At 44.8% G+C, this 14160-nt stretch overlaps 1 protein-coding gene across 14 annotated transcripts in view; it reads left to right on the top strand.

Moving 5' to 3' along the window:
* Window positions 1-14160, top strand: part of TIAM1 (TIAM Rac1 associated GEF 1) — a 172436-nt gene that overhangs the window by 83993 nt on the left and 74283 nt on the right. For 6 of the 14 annotated variants that reach the window (XM_085241793.1, XM_085241820.1, XM_085241752.1 and 3 more), the window contains one exon: window positions 7805-8784. In XM_085241793.1, the coding sequence (XP_085097919.1) occupies window positions 7816-8784 (969 nt within the window). In that variant the 5' untranslated portion in view covers window positions 7805-7815. Of the gene's footprint in view, window positions 1-2833; window positions 3013-7804; window positions 8785-14160 lie in introns of those variants that run through there. The other 8 variants (XM_085241770.1, XM_085241784.1, XM_085241776.1 and 5 more) reach the window with 3 other exon arrangements.

Genomic DNA, 14160 nt, shown 5'->3' with positions numbered 1-14160 from the left:
ATTTTTCATTCATTAAAGCTCATGTTGAGTGTCTGCAAACAGAAAGAATGCAAGTGTGCTCATGTTTTTTCCTTAGTCTTCTGGCATTGTAAACTCATCATATGAAAGTCGAAACTCACTTTGCTGTACGTAGAATCACAGGTAGCAGATGTGATGAATAACTAGGTGCTCCTTTAATATATTCTTCTTCCTTACTCTGCTCTCATTTAATCCATTCATCATGGCTTGCTGCAAGCTCCCTCAGTTTGAACTGACTTAAGCTGCTGTGTTCTGAGCCCTGTGGGAACTCCTTGGCCTGATTTTTCAAGGCACTGTTTTGTGGCTATGAAATAAATACAGCTGTGCTACTTCCAAGCCTCCAAAGAACAAGAGGAGTTGCACTGATATATGTAGGCATTAGCATACATGCATGCACACATGCATCATAGATGTATATATATATCTGTTTGTGCATGCACGTTTGCATGAACCGGCTCTAAGACTGAATATTTGGTCTTGAGCATAGAATCAAAATCTTCCTTTGATGGTTCTTTTTTAATGAGGTGGGCTGTTCCAAGCGTGCATGCTTGCAGCTGTCTGTCAGCCATGAGAGTGGTTGCTGTGAGATACTGGTGATCTGAGCATGCAGTTAGCTGCCCCTTGATCAGGCTCTGCTCGCGTAGCAAGTGTCCAGGAACACCTAAAGCAAATCCTGCAAGGGATTTGGGAAGCAAGCTGTAACAAACCATTTTACTTCTCTTTGCTTCTGTCTTTTCTCCTGATGAAGGAACACATACATCCTTTTTGCCTCAAGGACTTCCCTTTGGCTGTTGCCTTGTGTGAGAGGAGACCTCATTGAAGGCTTCCACACCGCAGGACCCACAGAGCTACTGAGCAGGAGAGCTGGGGCTGTTGGGGTGAAGTACAGAGTGTGGAGATGAAGACCATTGCAGTGCATGTTAATGACAGGCAAAGGGAAGTATGAAAACCCAATGTTTTCCTTGAAAGATTCAGCTTGCTTTCATTTGAGAAAGTCTCTCCAAGTTGAAGAAGTTAATAGGAACAATAATTTTCAGAAAGGAAACATTATCTTCTGAAGGAATCATGTGTGCATGAACAATCATCGTTCTTGCAAAGGATGTTGCCAGCCCTTCAGACGCAGTAGAGCTTAGTGAGAATTTGGATCACTCAGCTACCAGTTGTAGGTCTCCACTTTGGATCTTTTCACCTTTTTAACAAAAGAGTCAATTCATTTAAATTTTGATCCAGAGCGTGAATAAAAGCAGAGGATAATTTACACTGGAGGAGCAAAGCGATGTGTGGAACAGGGCACATTGTGACTAGTTTTTTGCAGAAGTGAGTGGAGTTGGCTTCAGGCTGGAACAGATCTTTCTGACTGAATTACAGACTCCTCAAAAACCACTTCATGATGGAAAACCTGATAAATGCTCAGCCACATCTGTATTTTTCCTCTTTTGGACACGTTTTCTGTGGCCACAGCAGACAGATCTGAAAAAAAGATTATCACAAATCCTATTTCTTTGGAGGTGAGGAATGTACTTCATAGGATTATCTGTCATGCGGTGGATGCAGGTGGAAAGCCTCTTGCCTGCAGGACCTTGTTTGTCAGCAAGATTCCTGTCTTATAAACTATTGGCAGCTGGCATGATAATGAGTCCATTTCAATATAAATGAGCTTCATTTTATTAATTTCTGTCAGCTCCTGAGCAATTCATGAACCGCTTTTCAGACAGAACTCAACCAATAGCTTGGGGGGAGAGGGGGAGGTGAGGAACAGAGAGGGGAACACGAAGGAGGAAAAAGAAAACGCGAATGTTTTTAATTTGGAAAGGAGCCGATGACGCTCATTTCTTTTGAGAACCCAGCCAAATGGGGATCACAGTTTCCCTACCAGATAGCTCTAAGAACCTGATAGGCATCGGTAATCTCATCCAAAGCTTTTTGTTTTGTTTTTCTTGAGTCTTTTGGAGGTATTTGTAACTTGTACAGCTGGGCTTGCGGCATTTTGTTGACACTGTTGCAGGGCCATGGAGGAGCAGCTGTGTGACTGGAGCTGGTGTGGGCAGAGCCCTGGCTCCTCTGGTGGGCTTGTGGTGCCTCATAGGACCAGGCCCTGCGTGTCTCCCAGTGGTACCAGGCTAAGAAATTGCTTGGGCTTGTGCACGAGCACCTGTGTGACTTCAGGACTGTTCTAATGACTGTTTTGAGGCCTAGGTAGGCACAGGCTGTCTCTTGTATCCACGCTTTTGTGGGTGCAATTAACCCCAAGAACTTTTCTCCGTGCACAAAAACGCATGTAAACGTTCTGCCGTACACCTCTGATTTGTCCTTGAAAAATGTTAATGAAATCACTGCTGGGATTACTACCCTTTTCATAAATCAGGCTGTCGGCACAGAGGCATTTTGTCTGTGGTCTCTCGGTTTCAGGCCCTTCTTGGGTTGTTTGCCTCCAGAGATTGAGCCTGTGTCCCTCAGAGGGTGCCTTTGTGAGAGGCCATGTTTGGAGCCCTATCCAGGCAGCAGGCACAGGTGTGTTCTCTGCCCTCACTGCTCCTTTGCAGGGCACCTTCATTTCATCAGGGAATTCTACTGCAAAAAGTGTCAGGATGGGGAGCTCTGTATATTGGGCTCAAGGATCTGATTGGGCTTTTTGTTTATTCTACTCTCATCAGATTGTATAATTCAAATTGAAACACGGCATTTGCATGCTGTATTGAACAATGTTTCCTAGGTAAGTGACAATAATAGGGCTTGGCAGAATATGTCCTCCTGTATGGCCGTTCCTGCTAACCCTTTGTCTGATTTTTTTTTTTTCTCCCCTCTTTCTCCCCAGGTTTTTGGCATATAGTCATAGACTCTGACGAGGGAGTAATGGAGGCGCTGAGTGGCAGGTGCTGACAGCTTCTGCAATCCCAGTAACTGTTCATTTTGGTATCATTTGCAATTCTATACCTCTAAATGCCACAGTTCTCTTGGGGAAGGTTGCGCTGGATACCAGTATTGCCTTGGAAGGTACATGTGTGTCCATACATTTTCTACAGGAGTTTGCTGTGTTTGTATAATGGTTCGTGGGAGGGGAAAAATTGGATAAGCTGCATGCGGTTTATGGTTACACCCATTTAGCAATACAAAGGCATTTGAATTGCTATCAAGCAGCTATTGATGACATCCCTTCCTCCTTCTCTCCTCTCTCCTCCTCTGATTTGAATCGCCTGCAGGGCCTTTTTGGAGTCCATCCCATGCTTTAGCATAAGCAAGAACGGCTTACAAAAAAGAAATGGCTCGTTAAAAGGCTCTTATTTGAAAACAATTAAATATACTGTTGGAGTTTCTGGGAAACTCAAAGGCATACTGTGGAATTTCAGTCTCCTTCTTGCCCTTTTGAAAAAGCGCACGTTGATTACAATAAAATATGTATGTTTGCACTTGGTTATTAGCCTTGTACATTTTTCTATGTGGTTCTTGTGAGTTCGGTAAAATTCTTTGTTGTTGGCTGGAAGATTTGCGCAGAAGTTTATTTCTGTAGAATCATTGCTCACTGTGGATTTGATCATTGTTCTGGTTCTCACAACCTTCAAGCTTCGCTCCAGGAGAAAAATACAGATTTGTCACCAGGGCCTCCTACTAGAAATCTAAATTTAAATTGGCAATCTGTTGTCTTGCGAGGTGCTTCAAATTTGGTTGAAAGTTAATAATATGTCAGATCTTCTCCTGGAATCTAAAGGCCCAACTTTTTGGAATTTGGAGAGTTAGTAACATAGGTTTACTTTAAACAAATGTTTTGGCTTTATAATATTTTTAAGGAATACTTAATACTGGGGAGAAGGGAAGAGAAACAAAAATTACAGTTTTCAAATGAAATGGTGTTCGTAGATGGGACCATCATCAGTGGTCATTTGGAATATGATCTTCTTTATCTGTAACCATTTTATATGACTCAGCCAGCAAAGACTCAGCAGGTCAGCTAGAGTTCAACCAGTCTGTCTAGGGTAGTTGATAGAAGGAGCATTGTTTTTTCCAAAGATTTGCTGCAGAATTTTTGTTCTCCCTGGTGATATCCTAATGTTGATATCACAGTCACATACTGAGTCTTTGTTTTCCATGATAAAAATAATTAAAAAAAAATCCTTACTATCTATTGTTGTGCAATAGACAGACCTTCCTGATCCTTACTGGACTTCTATGATTGATGTTTTCCCTATTCTGAACCAGATCGGAACAGATCTTATAGGAGAGGGAGCCCTTTCCCAGAGCAGCCACAGTTTGATGGTCAGGCTGCCCCTCGGGGATGTGGAGTAACAAAGTCACAGCCCAATGTTTGCTTCACTTGGGTTGCAGATACAGATCTTGATCTTCTGCTTCTTTGGCAAGTGACTGAGTCACTGAGCTGGTATCTCCTCTAGGAGACGTGCCTGTCTCCCTGCTTGGGTTTTCACATGTCTTCCTCTTGGAATGGAAAAGTCTTTCATCAAAACCGGTCTATTCCCACAAAAAATGTGGGTTTTGATGAATCGACATTTTCTGCTGAAAAATTTCCAACTGGTTCTGCTTGCGATAATGGTCTGTGTGCACTAATCTCTGCTGGCTTTGGAGAATAATTCAGAACAGATTTTTGACACGTCGCAATCCTTGGCCATGCTTGACAAACCTGTTTAAAGCATCAAGACGTGTCACACTTGATTTATGTAGTATCCTGTGGGTACCTCAATAGGTCTTTAATGGTCACCTTTGGATTCAGGCAGGCGAGCTAACAAGGGGAGCCTTTGTCCTATCAGCGTTTACGTGCAAGTCCCATTAATATGACTCATTTTCCTAATTTGATACAGATTTTTTTCATTGAGTGTGCTAAATTCAGTTAAGCCGTAGACAGGCAGCATCTGGCAGTTGTGGCTGGAGCAGTTGGAGGCGTTTCTGCCCCAGGGTGTCTGCTGCCTCACTCCTGCTAGCTGAGGACACTGCATCTGCACCACGGCTGCCCCTGCCACCTTTTCCCCCCTCCTCTGGCTCCTCCATGGCTCTACAGCCATGCTGCCTGTCCTTACTGTGTCTGCAGGTGGGCTTCCTTGTGCTGGGGCACATGGGTTCAGCTCATTACCCCAGCAAAATTAAGCTTTAAAAATAGTCTTTTGCTTTTCTTCTCAGTTTAATTTTTCCCATTTTGGTGAACTTGACTGCAAGATCCTGTAAGCACCTGAACTGGTTTGGGGGCAACTAGCGGAAATGCAAATGGGACTTGCATGCATGCCAACTTGCAGCGTATAGCTGGGGAAGATGGAGGGATTGGTGTAAGGCTTCAGAAGTCCTCCCTGGGTGTAGGAGCAAGCTCTGGGCTAATCACCTGGATAGTAGCTGCCTTCAGGATTTGCAAAGGCATCCTCACCTAAAGCACCAATACCTAGAATTAAAAAGGGACAGCTATTTACTTTGAAGTCTGGCACTTCTCGCAGGTATCTAGCAGATACTTCTCATTGTGTGAAACTGCTCAGCAAACATTCCTGTAGCCGTCTGCGTCTGTGGAGGAAAGATTTTCCTCCTTCCAGGGGAGCCTTTCCTGGCTGGAGATGCAGCCTGGGCTGCTGCTTCTTTTTGGTTTGGTGTCATTCTGCCTGGTGTGCATGGATTCTATATCGAGGTGGTGGCACAGTGTTTTCATCAGCAAGTGTGCTTGGCTGTGCAGTGCGCTAGGACACCCCTGCCCTTCTGCAGCTCCATATTGAAAGGTAAAGAGCCTCTCGTTTAATTTTTCATGGTTTCAAGAGAACTTTTAGAACTGCTTTTTCTCCTTAAGTAGATACTGAAGTGATGGTTTCATTGCTGGAGATGGGGAAAAATGACTGCATGCTCTGATGTGCTTTGCAGCCAGTAAAATCCTTTCAAATGAAAGTATGCTTAGTAAGAATTTCGGAATCAAAGCAGCTAAAAGTATTACCCCAAGAGAGTTTCTTTTGCAAGAGGGGGAGTGTTGAGGTCTGGCTTTAGGCATCAGTGTGGAAAACAAAATGCAGGTTTTGTGCTCTAAAGTGCTTCAAAAGTAACCAGCTGATGTTCTTTTTTCTGACCAGTCCGTATCAAAGGTCTGTAGCTTCTAAGGAATAATAAACCCTGCCCGGGGATTTATAATGCTGTCACTTTTTTTTAGATTAAAACCTACTCTCTGTTCAGCACATTTATTTTTCTAAACGACGCATGATAACCGAGTCTCATGACAGTCAATGGGAGTTCAGCCATTACATTCAGTAGACGCAGGGTATTTCCTGGTATGGTTTCCTTGGCACGTGAGTATATTTACTTTAGATACTGAAATGTCCAGATATTTCTGGAGGCGCCTTTGCTCTAGCACTGAGCAGACTTTTAGCCTCAGATGCGACTTTCCTAGCTGGGCAGAAATATTAAGTAGCGTTGTCCTCTGTTTTCAGAAATGTTACCATATAAGCTGAGTTCCACCCTACATATCCAGAGCAGCCTACAGCAGAACTGCTGTGCTCACGTTTAACGCAGACAATTCATTGCTTTTGGTGTATTTTATGTAGGGTTAATTCAGTTTCATGCAATAGTGATATTGTGTATTTAGATAGCGAGGGAGCACGCATGGGCACATTCAGCCTGTGAACACTTGGCTCAATACTCATTGGCACGTCCTGTTAAAGGAGAAGAAATTGCCCGGAGAAATTAAAACCTCCAGAATATTTTACTGTCAAGACAGAGTTCTTTTTTTCAACTCAGACTAATAGAGGAACCTTAAAATGAGGAAGCTTTGTCTTGGAATTTCTGTTAAAGATTAATGGACTATTTATCTAAATATAATTGTCTTATGTGTAATTCAGGATCCCTCCTATTTAATTTTGAATGGCCATGTACTTTAGCATTTACTTTTCTTGCTCTTCGTCTTGCTCTTTGGTCAGAAGGAGCCAATACTACTAAAAAAATATTTCTGACATTTGTTGAGTGAGATCACAGATCTCAAAGTGTATTCCAAGGCTGAATCCAGATCATGACTCCCATCTGCTAGATGGGAAACCCGTTTCAGGGAGGGGCATCCACAACTTAATAATGCAGGAGGCTGGATCTGGAGAAGGGGACAGAAACCCAGTCCCTATCTTTCAGCTCGATTTTCTCTTTGCTAGATCAAAGTGCTTAGATCTAGCTATCAGCTTCAGAGTGAGTAGGAAGGAAAGGTTATTTTTGTATAGTCTGAGTCACTCATGATAATGTATTTTTCATAATACAGCTTTCTTGTGTGGGGATCTTTGTACCTGATTAATGTTGCTCTGTTTTTTGTTCCAGAAATCAAACCTATCATTAGCTTGCTAACAAATAGTTGAATTTGTACTTTGCTATTTGGTGCTTCAACTTGTGGTTCCCAGCAAAAAAAAAAGTGAAATCTCAAATAAAGATGTTTGTCCTTCTACTTTTTGGTGTCTCGTTGCATGCAGATAAACAACCATGCCTATCTGCTTGTTGATTTTTTGAGTTTATAGTGTTGGCTAGAATTGTGAAGGATTAGTTAATATCAGTAGTCAAGTAAGCATGTGCGTGGCTGAGATTAATAGCGTACTTTCTGATAAACTGGCTCCAGTCCAGACCACTACTCAAGGTTCAATCCTTCCCTCTTCTACGCTCATCATTCACCCTGGCGTAGCAATGATTTGCCTTCTTTCTTTGTACTGATTTATCTGATTTGTAACTGTAAAGTGCTGGTACAATTGCCAGCTCCCTTAATTAATTGTTGAACTGCTGAATTACTGTAACCGCTGCTACAGCAAGCCTTGCTGACTTTAATGGTTCCTAATTTTTCCCCTTGCAGACTGTGAAGCCATGGGAAACGCGGAAAGCCAAAACGTAGAGCATGCCTTCTATGGAGACAAGCACGCCAGCCTGGGCCGCAAGCACACATCACGTTCACTTCGCCTCACCAATAAAGCTTCTCGCCGGACCCGACACGCTTCTTCTGGCAAAATTATCCACAGGAACTCAGAGGTGAGCACCCGCTCCAGCAGCACCCCCAGTATCCCCCAGTCTCTGGCAGAGAACGGTCTGGAGCCCTTTACCCAGGAGGCCAACCTCGAGGACTTTGGGAGCCCAATCTGGGTGGACCGTGTGGACATGGGCTTGCGGCCCGTCTCCTACCACACCGACTCCTCCGTTACGCCCAGCATGGACAGCAGTACTGTGCTCACCGCAGCGTCTGTCCAGAGCATGCCCGACTCTGAGGAGAGCCGGCTCTATGGAGAGGAACCACCATTCCTGGCTGAAGGCGACGGGAGGCTGCGCCGGTACGCGCCAAACGGGACAAGGTTCGTGGAGACAGCCAGCTTCAAGAAGAAGCGCTCCAAATCGGCCGATATCTGGAGGGAGGACAGCCTGGAGTTTTCGCTTTCAGACCTCAGCCAGGAGCATTTGACAAGCAATGAGGAAATCCTGGGCTTGGCCGAAGAGAAGGATGTTGAGACGGCCCGGGGAACAGAGGCTGAGTGCAGCCCCCAGCAGTTGGTTGGCTGCCAGCGTGCTAACTCCATGAGTGACTTGTACTCCCCCAAAGCCCCAAGTGCTACAATAAATGGGGGCCCACGCAACGCTTTCGGAGGGTACTGCCGGAATTTAGTGTCTGGCATCCCAGACATTGGCAGCCATAAGATGGCATCTGGTGCTGCCGAGGATGCGCCTTCCTACAGTAACTACAACACGCTGCCCTGCAGGAAGTCCCATTGCCTTTCAGAAGGAGCCACCAACCCACAGATGAGCCATAGTAACAGCATGCAGGGCAGGAGGGCGAAAACTACTCAGGTAAGGCCATCTTTTTCTCTATACAAGGGGAAGCATGTGGTATTTGCCAGACTGTTTCTGTAGATAAAGGTATTCCAGGTTCCTCCAGGCTCTGTTTTGTTCAACACCTCTGTTCCAGGAAGCAGCAACAGGGGACTGTGTCCAGGCGAGAGCTGAACCAAACAGTTTCAGGAGGTGGCTTCAACACATCAGTGCAGTGTTCCTTCTCTGCAGCTCTATTTGGGCCTTTTCCACTCCATGCAATCTCTGGAGAAGATTGCCAGTGAAGATCTTCTTATGTATTTTACAGAGCTGACGGTGCCTTTTTCTTTCAGGGTAGCTGCCAAAACCGATCACTGCCCGGGAGCTCACACACGTTGCTTCTCCCCTCTCTGCCCTCTCTGCCCCCTCTCCCCCTCCTGCATGCATACACACATGTACTCCTCATGGTTGAAAGCAAAGGAGAAATCTGCGAGCATTTCCCCTCCACTTCATTATAAATGCTTGCCAGGCTGAAATTTCACTCTTTTAATTAATAGTGTTCACATCTGTGCAAAGCATCACCCAGAAACAGTGGTCTCTAGAGGAGACTGCCAGTGCTGCGAGCTGCTTTGCTCACCCGCTGCAGACTGAAGAATGATGGAGGGTGTGTGGAGAAGATGCTGATTCTAGCCTGGGAGGACGTCACAGTCATCATCCATTACAGGCAGCAAGGAGCCAAGACGAGCTTCTCTATCTGCTGCCACTCCTGCCCTCCAGACAGTATTCGTGTGACCTTTGCTCTGATGGCTCCTGTTGGGTCTGTGTTGTGTTTTGTCCTGCTTTGCTGTGTTCTGCCTGGTTGAGTTACACAGTGCTGCCTGGTGCTGCAAACAGCAATTCTGTAAGGGGCAGACTGCTCTTAGAGGGGGGTGGAGGAAGGGTTTTCAAATCCACCTGTACAGCTCACATGTGGCAAACACTTTGTAGGAATGCTGTGCTTGTTTTAACTTCATTTAGTTTACTTGCCGAGCCTTCTCAGAGCAGAGCTCCAGCTGCTTCATGGAAGAGGCTCTCTGGCATTTTTCAATGTCAACTATTTTCTAGCTGTGGGCATCTGCTTAGAAAAATGGCTGAGGGGCACAGACAAAGCAGTCTGACTGCACAGGTCAGAGCTGTGTGCTAGATTGCACGCTTCAGTGGCTCCTCTGATTTTATTGCATGTTCTCGTACAGATGCCGTGCGGCATACGCACCACACCGCGTGACCCAGAAAAAGAAAAAGCAGCACGTTGCAAAAAAGCATCAAGGTTGGAGGCCAGCAGTTGTCTTGCCACTGGGCTGAGCTTTCAGCGGGACACTAATGGTAGAGAGAAAGAGACAAGGCTCATCAGCGTGAGTAAGGTGGCAGCGTGCCGCCGCGTAGGTGCGGGGCTGCCTCTGTGCACAGGGCTGTGGGAAGGCAAGAGGAGCCCCCCTGCAGCTGGAGGGAGGACGTCGGCTGGCACTGACTTGTGAGAGCTGATGGGAAGGGGTTGCTGAGTGACTTACCGGCTGTGCTTGATCTGTGGGGATATGCTGCTTCTAAATATAAAGATGACACGCTAAAACAGATGCTGCAGCGTCCCACAACAGCAGCTTTGTACTTCCAAATCAGCTCTTTATTTTTGGAAGTATTTTTACAGGAGAGCTCATAAGCCCTTTGGTGCAGGCAGTACAAGATAAAAAGGAAGAGGAGAACAACAACAAAAGCAAGATGTTATTTGGAAGCCCTGAACGTAACAGCTTTCATGAAAGATTGTTAGGTGCAATGCTGCCTGCAGCCCTCTTTCAAGTGTATTTAAGAAAAGGGGAGCAGTGTCACTGGTGATAAGTGAAGCACTTATTTTTCTTCTGGGCGTCTATCCTGCTATTAAGAAAATTCCTCTGAGGAACTTAAGTGAAAGTCATGAATTTGCGAACCATGTTCAGCTGTATCCAAGGAAATGGCTTTGTGGGATGGTTTCACTAGGTGCATCTCTTGAGCCTGGAGACAGACAGTGGCTATGAGGAGGCTTGGCACTGATCATTACCACAAATAAAATCAAGAAAATTAATGCTTTGGAGAAGTCAATATTCCTTCCAAGCCTTTAATCCTAGCAGCATACAGTAAGTATAAGATACTTGTCAGTAGTGAAGTCATGTTAGACGTAACCTACCTTTAGCAAGTATGGGGTAGTGTCTGTCATTTATGTGTTTGATGTGTTTGAGTGAAAAGGAAGTCCAAATTTGCACATAAAATAAAAGGATGGGTTCCTTGGTAAAGCTCATTAGGTGGTTTTGGATAGGGTGAGAAGAGGGAAGCTACCAACCTGTCCTTACACTGTGTCCCCAGTCTGAAAACATCTCAGCACTTCATTCACATGACACCACTAGGGTGAAGAAGAGCATGATGGTTACCCCAGCATACAGGTGGAAGCTGAGATGTAGATCTGTTGGCCTTACTGCTTTGCTGTTATCGTGCTCCTTGGCACTGCACTGGTCTGTGCCTGCTGGTGCTCGAGCAAACAACTTTGGGGATTGTGTTTCCTTCTGCCTTTCCCAGGTTTTCAATGCTTTTTCAATGGGATTCACATCCTTAATGACCCCCTTATCATTAGCTTTCAGTTTTTGTGGTGTACTGACCAGAGCTGCTGGAAAACAAGCACGGTTGTATCATAGTATGGACGTGCTGGAATCACAGCTCTACAAATTTTGGTGTAATGCCTTATCCATTGGCTTTCTGGAAGAACATGTCTTACATTAAAGGTAGAGAAAAAGAAAAAGAAAATCTCTTCCTTCCAAATTTAAACCTTAAATTGAACTGTGGGAGTCACTTTCCACTAATTGAGAGGGAAAGCCTTTTAATATTGGAGAGACAATTACATTCAATATATGCTAGCGATTAATATTCACAGGGTGGCTTTGGTGCTCCCACGCAGCAGTTCTGTTTTTTCTAACATTTTAACATTAAGGGTTTAGATCTACTGAAATGAGACTTCCCGTAGAGCTCTGTTGGGATCCTGGTTTGGCTTTTGGAGCTGATTTGATGTAGGTGGAAAAAGCTTAATTGGCTGACATTTTCACCCATTTTTGCTTGAAGAGATACAACCTCCTGTTGGATACAGCTTGTTCTGGCTGTGGGTTGTGAGATCCCCAGGATCCTAGAGCTGACTTGTTGGGATTCAGATTTCTGTGAAATGGCTCTGTTGTGTCCTGTTCACAGCTAAACGCATGCTGGAGATTCCCTCCTCCTTTGGGAGGGTGTTTGCAGGGAACTGTAACCTCATATTCCCCTGCTGTTAAGGACCCTAATTAGAGTCTCAGGGTGGAATTATGGAAGGGAGCCCTGAGATATGGCTTAGTGCCACTTCCATCTTGTGTTTCCCTCTGGACCAAAACCTGAGACTTCCTTGGGCTTTCAGCACTGGTACTTGTTTAGCAGTTAAAACACTAGGAGTAGAAGCCATGGGTGTATTGTTTCTTATGTTAAAGTATTTTACAAGCTGCATGGTATGTCTCCTGTGTGTGCCATGATCCAAACAGAAATGCCAAAGCACTTCTTGCTGGACCACTTATGCGTTAAAACATTGGCCTCTATCCTCTCTGGAGGCTCGTTCCTCTGAGCTTTATAGTGCAGCTTATGATTTCTTACAGAAAGCTCAGTTAACATTACAATGGTGCAGTCCAGGTTTATCACATAACTTTTGAGAAGGACCAGCAAGATGTTCCCTCTGCAGGGAAAGCGAATGTTTTTTACAGCATCTTCAGTCCAGCATTTGTTGTGAACTGAACAGGGGGCTGGGGAACAAACTTTCTCTCTCACTTGGAAGCTGGCAGTGCTTCAGTGCCAGTGCCAGACTACGTCCTTGGCGCATTAAATCCCCCCTTGTAAAGATTTTTGTATTTATTGCTATTTTTAGGCCTCTTTAGGTAACCTGAAGGAATTTGGGATTTCAAGTCTTAAAAAAAAAAAAAAAATCCCATGTATAAAGTTTTGCAGAATATGCAGGGGATAAAACTGAAGTTTTAGTGGAAAGTAGATCAGGATATACACAGAAACCAGTCTAAAAATAATTCAGAGTATCTTTCCAGCTGATATTATTTTTTTACCATCTCGGGGAGTTTTATGACAGGTTATAGTATTTCATTACATTCTGCAGGATGGCTAAACTCCAGAGAGCTGATATTTTTCTGTTTAAGTTGTGTGAAACTTCTTCACAAATGGTTTTGCGGTAGAGAATATATAGCCTCAAAATGTAGGAGGACCACACTGGGTCAAGCTCCCTCCAGCCCAGTATCTTGTTCCCCAGATCCTCAGTGCTAAGGAAAAGAAAGAAGGAAATTGGGAGAGTACAGAGTGAACTTTCCTTGAAGGCATTCTCCCTGATCCCAGAAAACTAGCAATGTGAGGCTTCCTGAGCAAGGAATGCATCCAAGACTGTCAGATTGACCTGTCCCCCATGAGTTCTCTTTTTTGAAATCATTTTGTGTTTTTGGCTTTCCCTGCATCCTGTTCACTCTCTACATAACATTTCTGACCTTACAGCCTCCTGTTGTGGCCCTCCTTGATCATCACTTTTCCGAATGGAATATCTCCAGCAGTTGAAGCTCTGCTCTTGTTAAAGTATTTCTGGACATTTCAGCCCAAACTTTGGAAAACATCGCTGTTTGCAACGTAAATGTGATTCTTAATCAAATTGACCCAAATAATTTTGTATTAGTCATTTGTCTCCACACGGAGTCAAAGACAGACAGACAGGCTGCGGTGAAGTCATGTGTCATTAAATTGTAATTAATGACACATAGTTTAATAAATGCCTAAAAGTAAAATGTTAATGTTTTTCTCTTGGAACGTGCATCTTAGTGATTCCAGTCCTTGTTTGTGCAGTCCTGTGGTGCCTTCTAGGCTGACATTGTTCCAGAGGTCTGAGGTAGAGCCTGAACCACAACCCGAATCTCAGAATGGCAGAGGTCCTTGAATTGGAAGGTTGAGCTTGGGTAACACAGTGGGCTGACTCCCACCATAGTGCACGGCTTTGCCAGCAACTCTGACAAACCAGCCCATTAGAAAACAGTATCTCTTTTCTCAGCTAGCCATAGGGCACTGACTTAAAGAAAGTGGAGGGATTAGGGCTAGGAGGAAAAGGGTAACCACTGCTTTTGGCAGAAGCCTAAGTTTATGCCAGCGTAGGCAACCTGTGAATCCACATTGCTGGTCCTGCTGATTCCCCGTGCAGAGCATGCAACAGTCAGTGCTGTAGGTCTCAGTGCCCCCAGATGACCAGACCCATTTGGCTCAATCAAATGGGCTTTCTGTAGCCTGGTGAACTGGAAGCAGCTTCAGCTTGAGCCTGGAGGAAAGCTTGAACAGGGGGCTTCAGACCTGACCTGCCACTGC

This window comes from Meleagris gallopavo, chromosome 1 (assembly GCF_905368555.1).
Source record: "Meleagris gallopavo chromosome 1, MGAL_WU_HG_1.1, whole genome shotgun sequence".
NCBI classification, from domain to species: Eukaryota; Metazoa; Chordata; class Aves; order Galliformes; family Phasianidae; genus Meleagris; species Meleagris gallopavo.
Note: the sequence above shows the minus strand (reverse complement) of the source record. Positions and strands in the feature narration are given on the sequence as shown.